At 34.8% G+C, this 19,405-nt stretch overlaps 1 protein-coding gene across 1 annotated transcript; it reads left to right on the top strand.

Annotated features, from left to right (window-relative positions):
- The first annotated feature begins 14,584 nt into the window (after positions 1–14,584).
- On the top strand, positions 14,585–17,508 carry LOC118047895 (cysteine-rich receptor-like protein kinase 34). The gene is made up of 7 exons (XM_073410368.1): positions 14,585–15,458; positions 15,561–15,683; positions 15,833–15,954; positions 16,104–16,314; positions 16,472–16,709; positions 16,806–16,953; positions 17,039–17,508. Exons 1-7 carry the CDS (start codon positions 14,624–14,626, stop codon positions 17,375–17,377), a joined length of 2,016 nt encoding a protein of 671 aa, XP_073266469.1. The 5' UTR covers positions 14,585–14,623; the 3' UTR covers positions 17,378–17,508.
- The last annotated feature ends 1,897 nt before the right edge of the window (positions 17,509–19,405 follow it).

Below are 19,405 nucleotides of genomic sequence, written 5' to 3'. Positions count from 1 at the left end.
AAACTTGCTTACTTCTGCTCCTGTCATTCAACCTCCTGATTGGTCATTACCTTTTGAAATAATATGTGACGCTAGTGATTATGCCGTGGGTGCTGTCTTGGGACAAAGAAAAGATAAGAAACCTTATGTGATTTACTATGCAAGTAAAACTTTAAATAATGCTCAAATGAATTACACCACCACTGAAAAAGAATTACTTCCAGTAGTATTTGCTTGTGATAAATTCAGATCTTATCTTGTTGGCTCACCTGTTGTTGTTTTTAGTGATCATGCAGCATTGAAATATCTTCTTTCTAAGAAAGATTCTAAGGCTAGATTGGTGCGGTGGATTTTGTTACTTCAAGAATTTGATATCACAATCAAAGACAAGAAAGGCACCGAAAATGTTGTTGCAGATCATTTGTCAAGATTGACATCAGATTCGAAATCTGACATCACACCAATCGATGACTACTTTCCCGATGAATCTTTATTTTCCGTTTCTACGATGCCTTGGTTTGCTAATATTGTTAATTTTCTTGTTTCAGGACAATTGACAGCTCATTGGAGTACCCAAGACAAAAGAAAGTTCTTGAACGAAGTTAAGAACTTTTATTGGAATGACCCTTATTTATTCAAATATTGTCCTGATCAAATATTTCGAAGATGCATTCCTGACAATGAGGTTAGTAGTGTCATTAAATTTTGTCATTCTGAGGCATGTGGGGGTCATTTCTCATCAAGAAAGACAACTGCAAAAATCTTACAAAGTGGATTTTATTGGCCCACCATGTTCAAAGACTCACATGCATTCTGCAAGACTTGTGAAAATTGTCAAAAGTTGGGATCTATTTCAAAACGTCACATGATGCCTTTAAATCCTATTCTTGTCATTGAGATCTTTGACTGTTGGGGTATAGATTTCATGGGTCCATTTCCTCCATCATTTGGTTTCGTGTACATATTAGTCGCAGTAGATTATGTTTCAAAATGGATAGAGGCAATTCCAAGTCGAAACAATGATCACAAAACAGTGATAAAGTTTTTGAAAGACAATATTTTGAGTCGATTTGAAATTCCTCGAGCCATAATAAGTGATGGTGGAACACATTTCTGCAACAAGCCATTTGCTTCTTTAATGAAGAAATATGGAATCACACACAAAGTTGCCACCCCTTATCACCCTCAGACAAGTGGACAAGTAGAGCTTGCTAATAGGGAGATCAAACAGATTTTAGAGAAAACGGTGAACCCTAATCGGAAAGACTGGTCTTTAAGACTTAATGATGCACTTTGGGCTTATCGAACTGCATATAAAACATCATTAGGTATGTCACCTTATAGACTAGTCTATGGAAAACCTTGTCACTTACCTGTGGAAATTGAACATAAAGCTTATTGGGCTATTAAAGCTTTCAATTCAAACATTGATGATGCTAGTCAGCTGCGAAAATTGCTAATAAATGAGCTTGAGGAAATTAGAAATGATGCATATGACAATTCAAGAATTCATAAAGCAAGAATCAAAGAGTTTCATGACAAGAAAATACTGAGAAAAACATTCAATGTTGGTCAAAAAGTCTTGCTTTATAATTCTCGACTCCATTTATTTCCTGGAAAACTAAGATCAAGATGGAGTGGTTCTTTTATTGTGAAACATGTGTATCCCTATGGGGCCTGTGATATCGAGAATCCAAAGAATGGCAATGTTTTCAAGGTAAATGGGCATCGGTTGAAAGTTTATTTTGATAATTTTTTAGTTGAAAATGACTCCACTGAATTGAGTGATCCTGTATATAAAGATTGATTCTTTTTCTCACATTGTTTTGTGTTTGTTTTGGTGTATCTTTTGTTTTGCAAGTTTCTCTCACCCCGGTCAAATGGCGGATAACGGTACTCCGTGACTCTTAAGTCGGTTATTTCAGTTTCCCATGATAACTGATATCTGTGTATATAATTGTGCAATTCTCTGCTCTTTCTTCTTTCTTTGAATCTCCCATCCAATTCTCATTTAAAAATGGACACCACTCTTGAAAAATTGAAAAAGTATTTTCCCGCTCTGCCTCAGAATGCGATTGCAAAAATTTACCGTGCTAGGTGTGAAAGATTAAGGTTGTTAATGAACCATGGAATTCCTGAAGATATTCATTGGCTGATTGAAGCAAAGGTCCGATTATCAGGTGAGTCCTCCAATTCTTTCATTTCACACATGCCTGGAACAGGTAAAAGCACTTTTGCAAAGAAATGTCGTGCAAAACGACTGAAAGTCTGTCACAGATGTGCCAGATGGACTTGTAATGCGACATGTCGTTCTTTAGGAATGGTATCTGCAAACCGTGAAGATAAAATACAATTCATTAAGGATGGCCTGAGTAAGGGGTCTTTAGATAATCTTTTATTGACCCTTGAGACGCATCCTAGTGGAGATGTGCATCGTGTAATTCATGATTTATGGCCACAATTCCATAAAGAACATGATCAACTTAGTCTTGGGAATCTGACTAAAAAAGACCCTGTTTGCTAGTTTTTAAGAAAACTGGATGGGAAGCCTATCCCCGACCCATAGAGGGCGTTTAAGCCGTTCTTAGACGTAAAACCAAGGGAAGATGTGAGCCACAATCACAACTACCTGTACATACATGCTTTGTCAAAATAAATAAATAAAGAGAGAGAGTGTGAGACTACAGCTGGCCTACATGTAGGTGGTATGATTGCATTTTCACTTTTTCATTTATAAATTCTTCTCTTCCCTTCATTTCTACTCATCCCATACATTCATCAAATATAGAAGTGTGTAGAAATGGCAGGTTCCTCAAGTCATCACATAAGAAATATTTGTGTTTTCGGTGGATCTAGCCCTGGGAAAGAAAAAGAGTTTTTAGAATCAGCAAATCATCTTGGTCAAGTACTAGCTGAGAGAAAGATTCATTTAGTGTATGGGGGAGGCAGCCTTGGGTTAATGGGAGGTGTTTCAATGGCTGTATTTTTAGGAGGCAATCAAGTTTTGGGGGTTATCCCCAAAGCTTTAGCAAATGGGGACATCATTGGAAAAACAATTGGAGAGGAACTACAGGTCCCAACAATGTCTGACCGACTAAATACCATGTTTAACCATGCTGATGCCTTCATTGTCTTACCAAGTGGTCTGGGCACATTGGAAGAGATCTTTCATATTTCATCTTGGGCCCAACTGCACATTCACCATAAACCTATAGGTTTGTTAAATGTTAATGGTTTTTATGATAAGTTGCTATCTTTCCTTGATCAAGCTGTGGAACAGGAATTTCTAACATCTTCGGCACGACAAATCATAATCTCTGCTGCTACTGCTGAACAATTGATTGACCAACTACAATCTTTCATCCCTGTCATTGATCCTTGCATGAGTCGCCTAGATTGGTCAGCTAAGGAAAGCCGTAAAAAGCTTAGATTAGATTTGAGCCTTCATCTGTGAAACCTTGTGTCTTTTGGTTTTATTAATAGCATATTATTTTGTTTTGTTACTTCTTATATTTGTTTAAGTGTGTTTCAGGTTTATCATTGTTCGTTGTTTCAGGTGATGTCTTCTATATTCTATCTTTCTACCTTAGTACATTGAGGACAATATCTCGTTTTGGTTGGGGGGAGAGGGTAGTAGTTTTAAAAAAAAAAAAAACTAACCAACTAACTGTTTTTGTTTTTAAAAAAACCATTTGGCAAAACTGTTATTACTAGGATGGCAGAGTAAAGAGGAATTATTCTTGAGACGCATCTTAGTAAAAATTTTCTAATGGTTATTTGCAATATTCATAACAAGCCTTAAAAGTGCATGTTTATCAAGGTTTTATATCATCATTTTGCACTTGAAGTATCAATAACTCCTTAACTAAAGCATGTTTTATAATAACAAGTTTGATACTATAAGATACCTTAATTTATGGTAAATGCTCATCTTAAATGCAAGCCTATCACATAAATAAAAGGATTGATTGATGAGTTTAAGTATTGAAAGTGAAAGGACAAAGAGATGGCCAAACATAGAAAAGAGATGCCGGTGCAGTCCAAACCGGAACATTGCTCAGTAATTGGATCATATCTAGAGCTCTAGATCTCGGATTTAGGTCCATTTTATATGGATGGAAAGGTAAGACAAAGGCCTACAACTTTCATGAGGAGCCCAAGATTTAAAAAGGCCGTTTTGAAGTCCAAACTGAAGGAACAACGAAGAAGTCCGAAGCTGTCCTGCAGCCCAAACACTATTTAGTGTTCAGCCCATATCTTGAGTTCTAGAAGTCCAAATGACCTCATCTTTTTTTTGTTGGAAAGCTGAGACAATTTCCTAGAACATTCCTGAGGATTCTGTGCAAATTATGATGTTATCAATGACTTCTTGTTCAGACAAGAAGATAAGGATTGTCACCAAGTCAAGATGTGGCCACCCACTCATCAATTAATTAACAAATCAATAGTTCCAAATTTTGGCCTATAAAAGGAGGCACTTACCATGCATTGAGCCATCTTGGTTTCCAGATCAAGATCATGCTCTTGCTTTCTCTCTTTGTATTGCTTATGTTTTGCTTTCATTAATATCAAGTTTATGCACTTCATTTCCTTTCCTTTACTTAGTTAACTTCTTTCTCATTTATGTTCTTATCTTGTTCATTTATGTTTCTTTCTTTCATTATGTTTAGCTAAGTTAATTATGTCAAGGTGAAAAGGGTACACTAATGGTGTAAGAATAAGTATAATATAAACTTAACATGGACCTTAACGTTGGATACTAACATGTTTTATATTTGTTATCTTGTTCACTTTTAATACTTTGCTTGTTAAATGGTTAATCTAGATTTATGTTGTATAACACTTGGTACAACAAATACTTGGTACTTTCATAGCCCATACTGTATGGTATAACCGACACCTGAGCTATGAAAGGAACTTGATTTGTTGTTAACATAAGTTATAATCATGAATGCCTGCCAACATTTACAAGTATTAGCTTTATTCGAATAAGATAACTAATGTAATCATGTTAACAATTTATAATCTGATTGGAACCTCCTTTATGTGTGGCTTCCAATTGAGTAATAAGAGTTTATACTATACTTGTTTGAAGTACCATTAGTGGATCCTCTAACCTTGACATTTATTTTTATCGTTGTTTAATCCTTACATTAATCTTTCAACTCAAAGTTCTCATTAATTTCTTCCTTCTCTTCTTTATTATTGTTATTATTATTATTATTATTATTATCTGTTCATAAACTCAGTATATAGGCTGGAAACCTGTGACCCCATCTTTTAGATCATTCTCAGGTATAACAACGCCACGTACTGAGTATTATTATTACTATTACTATTACTAGTAGTACTATTGTTATTATTATCGTTATTATTGTTATTGTTCCGTTGTTATTTATAATTTATACAATTAACCTCTCTGTGGTTCGACCCCGGTCTTGCCGGGTTATTTATTACTTCGACACTCCTGCACTTGGGAGAAGACATCAAGCTTTTGGTCGTGTCAATCATCCCAACTTCCTCCTTGCGTAGACGATTCTTCCATTCTTCCCCAACCTGCTTCTATATTGGCCAGGCATGAAATTCAGAAAGGAAAATATTATCCCAAGGTAGAAGTGTTAGTGAAATGGGTGGGTGCATCAAATGATGATGCCACTTGGGAAAATGAGTGGCGGTTTTTTAAGTCCTACCCTTATTTTTGTCCTTGAGGACAAGGACAGTTTAAGTGGGCAAGATTGTTACGTGCTTCACTCAACGCATGCTTGGCAAAGGTGCACTAAACATGGGTGCAGATGAAGGCATAGTTAATTGCATTTCAGTTATTTACTTTGCAGACGAGGGCATTGGACGTGGGCACAGATTAATTGCATTTCAGTTACTTTCATTCAATAATACAGAGGAATTGTTTCAGTTATAAAGCGGTTCCTATTCTCCAGCGCAGTTCCATTCTGCAGCAATTAATTGTATTGAGTTGCTTTATTTCTCTTAGTTGTAATGGCTATTTATATAGCCAGTTGAATTCAATTAAGTATTATGATATTGTCCAGAACTTTACTCCTTGTCTTTCTCCTCTCTCTGTTTCACAAAATTCTAAATTAAACACATCAATGATTCCTCTAGGAGAAAATTTGACGAATCAAGGAGTTGCGTCTATTTGCTCTTCCTGAATATGAAACTCTGTGGAGACCAGCTTCATCTCTTCCCATTTGCCCTTTGGGTAGGATCATTTGGTATTGTGCTCTCCTTTACAGCCAGACTCCTCTTTAGGTTAAAATTCATTTGCCGAATGGTGAAATCAGGTTGTTAACAAACTGGATAGATGTGAGAATAGCAAAGGGTTATATACTAGTATGGCACAATTAAAATAGCAAAATGATGTGGTATTTGATAATGCTATAGTTGATCTAGTAATAACAATTCATTGGCAATTAAAAAAGTGTCAAAAATCAACAATATCAAAGTTGTTCTGCCTTGATCTATTGTTTCTTCATATTGGCAGGCTCCTCCTCGTGGCTTGTTGAAGATCAATGTTGATGAGGGCATGGTCTATAGAATGTAAAGAGGGTGAAATCAACATCATTCTTCATGGTGATTCTAGCAGTTCATTGCTGCAAAAGAGCTACCCTTAGTATGTTTCTGATGCTTGGTTTATTGAAACTTGAAGAAGCGCATCCATTTGGGCTCCTCTTGTGTAATGGCAAAATTTTGAAATGGGAATTGATTGTATGGAATAATTAATGATCTTCATATCGGTGCTCATGAACCTGTTGTTCAATGTTGCGATGTCATGGGCATATAAATTAATTATTCTAACTAAAACAAACAAGATAGCATAAAGTAAGGTAAGGGTTGATCCCACAAGAGATACCTAATTTAGGTTTTTATGCTAGATGGTTCAAAATTGAAGGGTTTTGAAGTTATTTAGGCTATGTTACGGTAAACAGAAGAAAACAATCAAGTTAAATTAAATAAATCCAAAACTTATCAAGAGAAAAACAATTGTCTCAAGTAAACGTCTATGTACGGAAATCAAAACTGATCACTAAAACGATACGTCAATTTATATTCTGAATATCTATATTTCCTTAACATTAGTCAGTTAATTGATTCGTAGTGTACCTAACCTTAACCATTAAACAACCACAATGTCTGCACTAATAATTTAATTCAATGGCAGCCTTAAGAACTAAATAGATTGATAAATCTAGACAACATAATTAAATTAAAGAGTATGTTTGATTTAATTGTGTTCTTTCTAAGATTAACAATATAGATCTGTCATAATTATTAAACTTAGTTGTTTCACAAGTTCAAATATCACAACTCTAGTTTTGATAGCAAACTTAGCAATAGATTGATTCAGAATAATAATTTAAAGTTTGTTTTAACAATCAAACTTAACATTCTTAGGAAATAAGTATAGAAAAACATTCATACTCATCATATAAACTGAAAGATAAGATAAAATAGATCTTATAGTTTTTGAAATCCAAAGGTTTCTGTATCCTTTTAACTAAGAAAAATAACTTACCCTTGCATGTCTATTAAAAAAACTAATGATTAGAACAGATGAAAATATAATTTTGGGTATAGGAGAAAATGGTAGAGTTTCCCTCTTCTTTCTACCGGCCTCCTTTTTTTCTCTCTCTTTATTTTTAATTGATATGAAACCCCAATCCTCTCATCCCTTTAATTCGTTTGTATTCTCCTAAAAAATATAAAAATAGTCATTTCCAAAGTAAACAATCTACATTTAAGTAAGTTAAACTTGTTTATTCACAAAATTTGTCTGCTGACAGAATTTATAGGCTGTCTTAGAAAAATCATATCTCTCTCATTTGAGAATTTTTTTTTTTCTTGCTAAAATTTGGTAGGTGATAGGTCTTTATGTCAGGAATCCAAAACAATTGAGTTTACATCAAATGGACTTCTCTAACTCTAGATATTCAAGTTGAAATGACCGAAGGTCAAAATTGGCAGAATGGAAGACTTGTCTTTGAAGGCTGCGATTTCCATCCTCTCTTTTTTTTCTTGCCATATATGTATAGAAAGGTATAGATGTTAGCTTTCTAATTTTACTAAAATCACTTCATTTTGACCTCCACAACTCAAGTTTTGCATAAACTATCAATCAGATGTCAAATCTATTAATATTCAACACCAGTTGAAACATGGTCTGAATTTTATCTCCAATTTACTTTCTTTCATATCTCACATCCAAAAGTACTTTCAAAACATAAAACAAAGATTATCAATGCATTTATATATAAAACATGAACAAAACATTAAGTAAATATAAATAAAACTATCAAATAATATGATTCCATCATTGAAATAATTTTAAATGATATAATTGTAGTGTTTGATGGAGCAAGTGTTTTTATCATTCATCATATTAGGAAACCTTGTAACAAAGCAGCGAATATTGTGTCTTCATGCGTTGTTGAACATATATGTAGCTTCATGATTTACATTTGTTGCTCGTTTGCTTAATGCCTGTGTTATCATGAGAGGGTAGCAATACATGATGTGTGTGACCAACGTTGTACTCAAGGATGTTCTATTTGATTCGATTCATGGTAATGAAGATTTTCCTCTTGATTTTTGCATAAAACGCAAGCAGAACATGAATAAAAGAGTCTCTCTTCCATTATTGTTAAAATCACGAGTTAACTTGCAAAATTGTATGATTTTACGAGTTAGCATATATCTAACGTGTTAAATCAATCTAAATACTTGAAACCAGTAAAATCAAACTTAATTCATGTAAAATAGGTAAACTCGATTCGATTTTACAAGTTTATTAAATTTATAATATAAACCAAGTCAAATCCAATTTTGGTCTTACAATATATGCTGACTAGTTTTGTAAGATTTGACATATCTTTCAATCCATACATTGGATAGAGCTAATATTTTACAGAGAAATATTAGACATATTAAAATATATTGTGATAAATTTTCAAGTCAAATGAGATTCGAGAACATAATATTTTAAAGGGTCAAAGTTAGTAGACAAATCTTGTCAAATATGTCAAACTAGACATTCATGTACTGTTTAGGACATATCTAAAGTTATTGGTGGAATTTTGCTACGATTAAAGTTGGGCTGGAAACTATACATCTGAAGCTTTCCAACCATATATCGTAGGCCTAGTAATTCATCCAAAAGAGAGAGAACGACATGCTTGAAATCGGGACTCAAATTCACAAAAAATATATGCAAAAAATGAAAATTCAAGCTATATGGAAGAATTTTAACATGAAAACTTTTTATTATTATTCTATTTTTATTTATTTAATTAATTTTGAATAATTAATTTTGAATTTGAATTTTTTCTAATGCATTAAACATTGTTTAAGGGTTTATTACATTATTAAATTTATATTAGTTAATTATTGATTAGTACTTAAAAGTGCATGTTTATCAAGTTTTTATATCATCATTTTGCACTTGAAGTATCAATAACTCCTTAACTAAAGCATGTTTTATAATAACAAGTTTGATACTATAAGATACCTTAATTTATGGTAAATGTTCATCTTAAATGCAGGCCTATCACATAAATAAAAGGATTGAATGATGAGTTTAAGTATTGAAAGTGAAAGGACAAAGAGATGGCCAAACTTAGAAAAGAGATGCTGGTGCAGTCCAAACTGGAACTTTGCTCAGTAATTGGATCATATCTAGAGCTCTAGATCTCGGATTTAGGTCCATTTTATATGGATGGAAAGGTAAGACAAAGGCCTACAACTTTCATGAGGAGCCCAAGATTTAAAAAGGCCGTTTTGAAGTCCAAATTGAAGGAACAACGAAGAAGTCCGAAGCTGTCTTGCAGCCCAGACACTATTTAGTGTTTAGCCTATATCTTGAGTTCTAAAAGTCCAAATGACCTCATCTTTTTTTTGTTGGAAAGCTGAGACAATTTCCTAAAACATTCCTGAGGATTCTGGGCAAATTATGATGTTAGCAATGACATCTTGTTCAGACAAGAAGATAAGGATTGTCACCAAGTCAAGATGTGGCCACCCACTCATCAATTAGTCAACAAATCAATACTTCCAAATTTTGGCCTATAAAAGGAGGTACTTACCATGTATTGAGCCATCTTGGTTTCCAGATCAAGATCATGCTCTTGCTTTCTCTCTTTGTATTGCTTATGTTTTGCTTTCATTAATATCAAGTTTATGCACTTCATTTCCTTTCCTTTACTTAGTTAACTTCTTTCTCATTTGTGTTCTTATCTTGTTCATTTATGTTTCTTTCTTTCATTATGTTTAGCTAAGTTAATTATGTCAAGGTGAAAAGGGTACACTAATGGTGTAAGAATAAGTATAATATAAACTTAACATGGACCTTAATGTGATTGGAACCTCCTTTATATGTGGTTTTGCAATTGAGTAATAAGATTTTATACTATACTTGTTTAAAGTACCATTAGTGGATCCTCTAACCTTGACATTTATTTGTATCGATGTTTAATCCTTACATTGATCTTTCATCTCAAAGTTCTCATTAATTTCTTCATCTTCTTCTTCTTCTTCTTCTTTTATTATTATTATTATTATTATTTGCATTCTGTTTTATATTATATAATATATCTCTTTAATCTTTTCATAAACTCAGTATATAGGCTGGAAACCTGTGACCCGATCTTTTAGATCATTCTCAGGTATAACAACGCCACGTACTGAGTATTATTATTATTATTATTACTATTACTATTATTGTTATTATTGTTGTTGTTGTTGTTGTTATTGTTATTGTCTTGTTATTTATAATTTATACAATTAACCTCTCTGTGGTTCGACCTCGGTCTTGCCGGGTTATTTATTACTTCGACACTCTTGCACTTGGGAGAAGACATCAAACTTTTGGTCGTGTCAATTATTAATTTAGGCTCATTAGCTTGTAACCCAAAAGGGATCCATTATGACTTATTATGATGAGAACAACCAAGTTGTCACTAGGTTCATGTATACTTCCTACCATTCAATAATTTTTCTATATTGAAAAGTTTTGCACAATTTACCTCTTCATGTTATTAATTTATTTATTCATACTATCTATCTCATTTTATTTAGTTCACTTATTGATTATAATATTATTAACTCACTTTATTAAATTTTGATATAATTTAATTTCATAGTTAGAATTATCAATATATAATTAATTTAAAACATTACTTTTTAATTTTACTATCTAAATTTAAATTATGTTTTTCGTATCTTGTCAAAATAACATTCGAGAACCTTGCTCTCTCATATTCATAATCTGCCCTAAACTTTTGGTAAGAGGGAGACAAAACACACAGATGAACTGTTCGTACGAAAAAAATGAAGAGATCATCTTTTCAGCCACACAAATAGTGTTTGGAGAAAACAGTGCTCCAAATAATAGAAATAAATACACGACTGTCCACCAATAAACAAATCAGGTGAAAACAACCAGTAAATGCGCATCAAGCTTGTTGGCAAACAAAATCCAGCGTATTGTTTTGACAACGTAGATATGACCAGCTACAAAAGGAGTTTATTTCACATGCTTGAATGATGCCTTGACATGTAACCGCCATTTTTTCACACTGATATATCCAAATACATCCTGCCTAGAATTTATACAACGTTATAGGAAAATACATCTTGTGTAGCATTAAGGACATGCATGAATAGAACGGACAATGCTGCCTCCCATGCAAATATGAAAAGAAACGAAATTTCTAAGACTCAATAAGTAGGTGATTTGGAACACTCCTGAGCAAAAGCCGGGAGAAAGACAACATATAGAGCAGTGAAACATGTTCTTAAAATGAAATTTAAGGATCCTCGTTAAATTCAGGCAATCATCAGGGCAGCCAGCATACAAGTTGACATCAGATTTCATCATCCAATGCCATGGAGATTAGCGACGGACAGTTCGATATTTTGGTCTTGATGGTTTCTGTGAGACAGAAGCAAAGGAACGTGGAATTGAGATTTAGTAGATAGACAGTGGAAACATAGACATTAAGAGGGTGACATTAGACATTATGGCTTCAAAAATAACAATGACTGAGGGATTTTTAAATCCCATGTTTGTTGCTCTTGCAGCCATTCTAAAATAAGAACAATGTCTAAATGAGGATTGAGAACACATCATGGATATTGGTACCTAATTAACTGAATTTGTTCCATAATAATAATAATAATAATAATAATAAAGCTTCAGAAGGAAAAAATATACTCACAGATGTAGGTCCGAAGCTAGTTTGTTAAGACGCACGTGCGGAGTCAAGACCACCAGAAGGGGGCTCAACAGTTCGTTGACAACCGTGCTCAACTCTTTTGTGATATGTTTGTTCAACCATTTTATTTTGTAAGTTATTATTTTTATTGAATTGAATATGATGATTACTTTTTTCATTTTCCAGAGACCTATAATAGTTGGTTGAGAGAGAGGTGTGGGGACAATGCTTTGACCCATCCGCAATTCGATCCAGATTTGTGAATGCATGGAGGTTGGATCGTCCGTTGGACCCAATAAAATTAAGGTTTACGGGATCTCCAACACTACGGCCGAGAACTTGCAAACAGCCTATAGTGTCTTAATTGTTGGCAGCTCCCAATCAGTATCGAGTACCCAATCTAAGGAGTTCGTAGCCTTGAAGCTACACACGACTCAGCTCATCGAAAAATACAACCACCTATCAACGGAGTATACAGAACTCAAAGCGGATCATGAACGGCTTCGCCAAATGGTCATGAATATGGCATCACAGAGTGGTGGTCCATGTGTGCCTCCTCCTTTTGGCCGTATAACAACCAGCCTCCTCCTCCTCCTCCAGCTCCACCATTATGTTAATTTGTAATGAACATTATTTAATTTTAATAGTTAATTTAATATTTATTTTTTTGAAACACATTCAGTTTGTAATGAATATTATTTAACTTCATTTTTTTATGTTTAATAAAAATTTATTTGCTTATTTGGTTTTTTTACTATTAATTTATATAATTTTATATTATGAATTCTAAATAATTTTGTAAAAAATATTTAAAATTATGCAAATAAAAAAATATAAAAAATACTCACCGAGGGTTTTACCGATAAAATAACTCCATCAGCATTTCACAATAGCTTGGTGCAAATTTCATAATCACCAACAAGTTTACCAACGGAATAACTCCGTCGGCATTTCACAGTAGCTTGGTGCAAATTTCACAATCGCCAACGAGTTTATCGACGGAATAACTCCGTCGGCATTTCACAGTAGCTTAGTGCAAATTTCACAATCACCGACGAGTTTACCAATGAAAATAGTTTATCGGTATTTAATTCACTCACCGACGGATTTATTCCATCAGTTTATTTTAAGCGGGAATTTTTTTTTTTTTGCTCGCAATTTCCGTCTGTAAAACCATCGGCAATTGTTTTTTTTTTAACCGACCGCGTTAGTGACAGAATTAAGTATTACCGACGAAAGGAAAGCCAGCGGATTGTTTCCGTCGGTAATTTTATTACTGATGAACTATGAATCACACACCGACAGAATATGTCCGTCGGTAAAACTGTGAAATCTTGTAGTGAAATATGAAATACAAAAAGACCTTTGAAAACATTTGATTATATTTATTTAAGGGTTATATTAGTAATTTTATTGTATATTAAAAGACACATTTATCAAAATAACCTTGACAATAGCTTATTGGTTGAGAAGAGTTTTTTTTTATAATCTTACACTCACAGACTTACATGTAGAGCTGATGATCTGTGGACATCTCTCTCTATATAGAGCTGCCACACCGAGCGTGTTGTCTGATATAGCGTTGTCGTTTTAATTTTTAATTAAAATTTTGTTTTACTAGTTGTTTTTTGATATCGCATTGTCGTTTTAAAACTTGCTTACTTTTAATTGATCTCTTCTGCTAGCAAATGTGGGCCACTTTGGCACGAGATTTCAACTCTTTGACTTTCATAACACACACATATTTCCATGTCCTTGTCATCAGATTTTAATGTTGTAACTAATGCTCACTAATAATTAAAAAAAAAAAAAAAACTTGCAAGAAGATTAGCGACACCTCAAATGGCTAACTGCGACCATGCGCTAACGTGTTGTTTATAGCGATTAATTAATGACATTGTTTTGCTATTCCAACATCAAAGTTTTGAAATTCTAACACAGCAACGCTAGTGTGGGACATCCGGTAAGTCTTCAAACCAAACAAGAAGTTAGTATGGGACGGGAAAAGAAAAAAAGTTGCATGTGACTGAGTCTATTGACTTTTTTTTTTTTTTTTTTTGTCACGGTCAATGTGTCCATGTCTTCCACGGAGTCTTTGAATAATTTTGTACCACAAGTAAAGCAATTAAGCAGTCAGGAATTGGGACCGCAAGTAAAGTCACCATTTCACACTGTGATACCGATCATTTTCTCTAAGAAAATCCCACGATCAAAACTTCCCTTGATCTGTTCTTACGCGGAAAGCCTAGATATAGAGTACTTTCCACTAGATGGCACCATCGAAATTGCTACCTCTTTTTCTGTCCTAAATTCGTTAACAAATTGGCCATGCCTCTTTGTATATAAAACACCATCTATACAAGGGATTTCTTTCACGAAGAAAGAAATTGTGAACAGAAGTTAATATTTCCTCTGTTGAAATGGGTTCTAAAACTATCGTCTCTCTTCTTTTACATGTTATTATCGTAAGCATCACTCTTACCGATGCTCAAATGATCTGTTATACCACAGGAAACTTTACAGCTAATAGCACCTACGCAAAAAACCGAGACCTTGCTCTCCGTTCACTAGCTTCCAATGTCACAAACAATGGGGGTTTCTACAATACTACAATAGGTTTAGGCAATGACACAGTTTATGGTCTTGTGCTCTGTATGGCTTCCCCATCAGCTGAAAATTGTTCCAGCTGCGTCAATGATGCTATTCGAACTCTCATGGCAAGTTGTCCAAACCAAAAAGAAGCAATTTCATGGGGAGGGAATCCGGTTCCATGTATTGTACATTATGGCAATCGTTATTTTTTAGGATCACTTGAGCTATCTCCTACTGATGCTGGATATAATACGGGTCTCATTGACGCAAATTTTAGACAGTTTCTTCAAATTTGGAGTGGTTTGATGACAGACACAGTAACAATAGCTTCCACGAGCTCATCCAGGCTTATGCCAGCAGCTGAGACAGCAGACCTATCATCCACTCAAAAAATTTATGTATTTATGCAGTGCACTCCTGATGTATCACCGAGTAATTGCAGTGTTTGCCTACAACATTGCGTAGATTACTATAAAAGTTGCTGCAACGGGTATCAAGGAGGTTATGCCCGGACACCGAACTGTTTTTTTCGGTGGGATTTGTATCCCTTCTACGACTTATTTCCTCAAGTAACATCTCCACCACCATCTCCATCTCCACCATCTCCATCTCCTCCATTTGTAATTAGTTCTCCTCCGCCAACCAATACCACAATCAGGAAAGGTTGGCTAACTTCTTTTTCTATACTGAAATTATTTCACTTGTTTCACGGTTTCCAGTTTCAGCTTCTGTAATTTCTATCTTAAACATGGCTGTGCTTGGCAGGGAAGGAGAATACTGCTTCTCGGACAGTTATTGTTACCATCGTCCCTACAGCTATCTTCTTGGCACTTGCTATCCTTATTCTCACCATTTTCTGTTTTAGGAAGCCAAAGCAAGAGGTCAAAAGTAAGTTGTTGCTTATTGGTTCTTACATAGTAAACAGCTTGGGTTCATTCATTAATACGAATCAAATTCACTTGATAATTTGTTTTTCTTCCAAACATCCTACAAATTAACTTTGGAAACAAAACATTAACAACTTGCTTTTTGTGAAGATTTCGATGAAATTAGTATCACAAAATGCTGGGAATTCAAATTCGCCACCATCAAACTTGCAACAAACGACTTCTCTGATGATAATAAGCTTGGACAAGGTGGTTTTGGTGCTGTTTACAAGGTACTTTATTATAACTAGTAGAAAATAAACGGTATCGATTTTTTTTATTTAAAAAAAAAATAAAAAAAGAACTTTGAAGGTTAATTCATATTTCAAATTGATGCACTTAATTTTCTCTGTTTCTTTTTCTCAATGGATATACGCTTCAGGGTATACTTGCAGACGGACAAGCTATAGCTGTAAAGAGATTATCAAGTAATTCTGGGCAAGGAGAAGTCGAATTTAAGAATGAGGTACGGCTACTAGCTAAACTTGATCACCGGAATCTTGTTAGGTTACTGGGGTTCTGCTTGGAAGGAACAGAAAAGCTTCTAATCTACGAGTTTGTGCCTAATTCAAGTCTCGATCAATTTATACATGGTAATCCTGAATTCCACATTATCTTGTAATTTTTTTTTCCTCATCATTTTTTTTTTTATCAAGATCAATTCATGTTTGTAAGGGAATTATAAATAGTGTCAAATTCTATAGACAAGTTTTCCGAAGTTTCTGAAGCTCTCATTTTATGAACGCTTAGATCCAAACAAACGATTCATCCTGGATTGGGAGAAGCGCTACAAAATCATAGAAGGCATAGCTAGAGGGATTCTGTACCTGCATCAAGATTCTCAGCTCCGGATTATTCATCGTGATCTCAAGCCTAGCAACATTCTGTTAGATGGAAACATGAATGCTAAAATTTCAGATTTTGGAATGGCAAAGTTAATGAAAACTGATCAAACTCATGATGCTGCATCGAGGATCGCTGGAACCTTGTAAGTCTAATTTACAGCAATAATGGAAGAGGTGTGAATACTGAATGCTTATGATTCGCACCATTGCAACTAAGATCTGTTAATGTACCATTTCAGTGGCTATATTGCTCCGGAATATGCAAGGAAAAGACAGTTCTCGGTCAAGTCAGATGTGTTTAGTTTTGGAGTGCTAGTCTTGGAGATTGTGAGCGGTCAAAAACCTAGTTTCCGCGATGGAGATGACATAGAGCACCTTACGAGCCATGTAAGTACAACTATCTACAAATCAAACACATCATTGGAAGATTTACCCTTCAATATTGTGAATTCACTTCGGATAAATTTTGTAGGCATGGAGACGTTGGAGGGAAGGGACTGCTTTAGATCTTATAGATCCCATTTTGAGGAACGACTCAGCAGCTGCAATGATGAGATGCATCCACATAGGGTTACTCTGCGTTCAAGACAACGTAGCTGACAGGCCGACAATGGCTGCAGTTGTTCTGATGCTAAGCAACTCTTCTTTTACTTTACATATACCTTCTAAACCAGCATTTTTTATTAGCAGAAGAACAGATCAACCAGCTTCTTCATTGATCAGCTATACTTCAAGGATGACGCAATCCCAGCTTAAGACTGTCCCACCATCGAAGAATGAGATTTCAATTACTGAGTTAGATCCTCGATAATTTCCTCGTCATATAGCGAAAAAATGGGGTTTGTTATTATTAAGAAAATAATCCAGTAAATATTCTTGGCCATTTCCTAATTAACAAAAGGAAGAAATCAAGGGAGAGAACAATTCAAGACAATCACAAAATTACTTCAGTCATCTTAAAGAGGATGTTGAAACATCTTGTATAATTTGTTCTATTCTATTTCATTATATATTTTGTTGTATGACAATATAATTTATACATAAGTTGAATAAATTATATATAATTAAATTATGGAATTGTGAAATTCTTTTATATTCTAAACTTCTACATTGTATTAGAGCAAGTTAATTATATCTTACTTTAAATATTAACTTCTTTTTTTTTGCATGTGACTTTATATCGTCTATTCAATCACTTTAAAAAACTGTGTTTTTAATTTTTTTTATTGTCTGCCTTCTATTTTATTTCAATGATTCATCAAATCTTGAATTATTGTTTCATCTTCCTATTTGGAGTATTTACTCCTTGTTTATTGCTATGAAAACAAGTATTTACTCCTTGGAGTCTCTATCATTTATTGCTATGAAAACCAAAAATGTGCCTTCTTAGGCATAACTTTTCTATTTGGAGTATTTACTCCTTATTTCTTGTATACGAAGCATAAAAGGGATCTTGATGCAACCTTACAAACTATTCTCACTGAATTACAGGCCATTTGTACCACCCAACGTACGTAAGTCGTTCCTTTTGACATCAACCCATTTGAACAGGAATCTTCTTCCCATCAAACAAACGGCCCCCTTCTTGTTGCTAGTTTTGATCACCCACATCCACCACAACTCAAGCTGCATTTCCCAAAGTTCAACGGAGAAGACCCAATTGGTTGGCTTTATAAAGCTGAACAATATTTTGAGTTTCAGACCATTAGAGCTGCACAACGCGTACAATTAGCTGCATTCCACTTGGAAGGCATTCCGTTACAATGGTTTTGTTGGCTAACAAAGTTTCGTGTGCTACTCACTTGGGATGAACTTACATAAGCCATCTCATTGAGATTCGGCCCAACCAAATATGAAGATCCCTCTGAAGCTTTGACCCAATTGAAACAAACATCAACTGTTGTTGTTTACCAGAAAGCCTTTGAAAGGCTCTCCCATAGAGTTGATGGCCTCCCCAAAACATTCCTAATTGGTTGTTTTATTACAGAATTACAGGATGAAATTCGATTAGATGTCAAGAAAAAACAACCCAAAACCTTGGCAGACACAATTGGAGTGGCACAACTGGTGGAAGAGCACAACCAACCACAGCACAAGCCTTTTTTGAATAATCGTTTACTGCTAGTAACGACATTTCAGAAAGGGCACTCTAATTCTTCTTCTGGGATTCTAGGCTCGTCTCCTAATCAACGAGCAAATATTGAATCCTTACCTTCAACTACTTCGTTCTGAAGAATTACAAATCAGGAAGCTAGGGAACGACGAGGGAAGGGACTTTGCTATTACTATGATGAGAAATACTATAAAGGCCATCGTTGTGAACGACCATAATTGTTCATGATAGAGGACTCTCCCCGCGATGAGAACTCTGAGGAAGACCAGCTGGAGGCAGAGCTTATAGAGGTGACACTAGAGATTTCCTTACATGTTATTGCTGGTGCTGAGCATCCCCAAACAATTCGGGTCTTGGGAAAACTACAGAACAAAAGCTTGATAGTGTTGATAGATGGGGGCAACACTCATAATTTCATTGACCAAGCCATTGTAACTCGGTTTGGCTTGCCGATCATCAAAGACAAGAAACTTCAGGTGGTGGTTGCTAATCAGGAACATGTAGAAAGCGTAGGCCATTGCCAAGGAATCAGGTTATGAATCCAAGGAATTACCATCACGACTGATTATTATGTTCTGCAGTTGCAGCCTGTCAGGTGGTTCTAGGGGTGCAATGGTTGGAGACCCTAGGACCAGTAGAGACAGACTACAAACAACACACCATGACCTTTAGAATCGGCGGAGTCAGGTATACTTTGTAGCATCTTGGACAGGAGGCTGAAGCATC

Source organism: Populus alba, chromosome 7, assembly GCF_005239225.2.
Source record: "Populus alba chromosome 7, ASM523922v2, whole genome shotgun sequence".
NCBI lineage: Eukaryota > Viridiplantae > Streptophyta > Magnoliopsida > Malpighiales > Salicaceae > Populus > Populus alba.
This window is presented reverse-complemented; position numbering and strand designations above follow the sequence as displayed.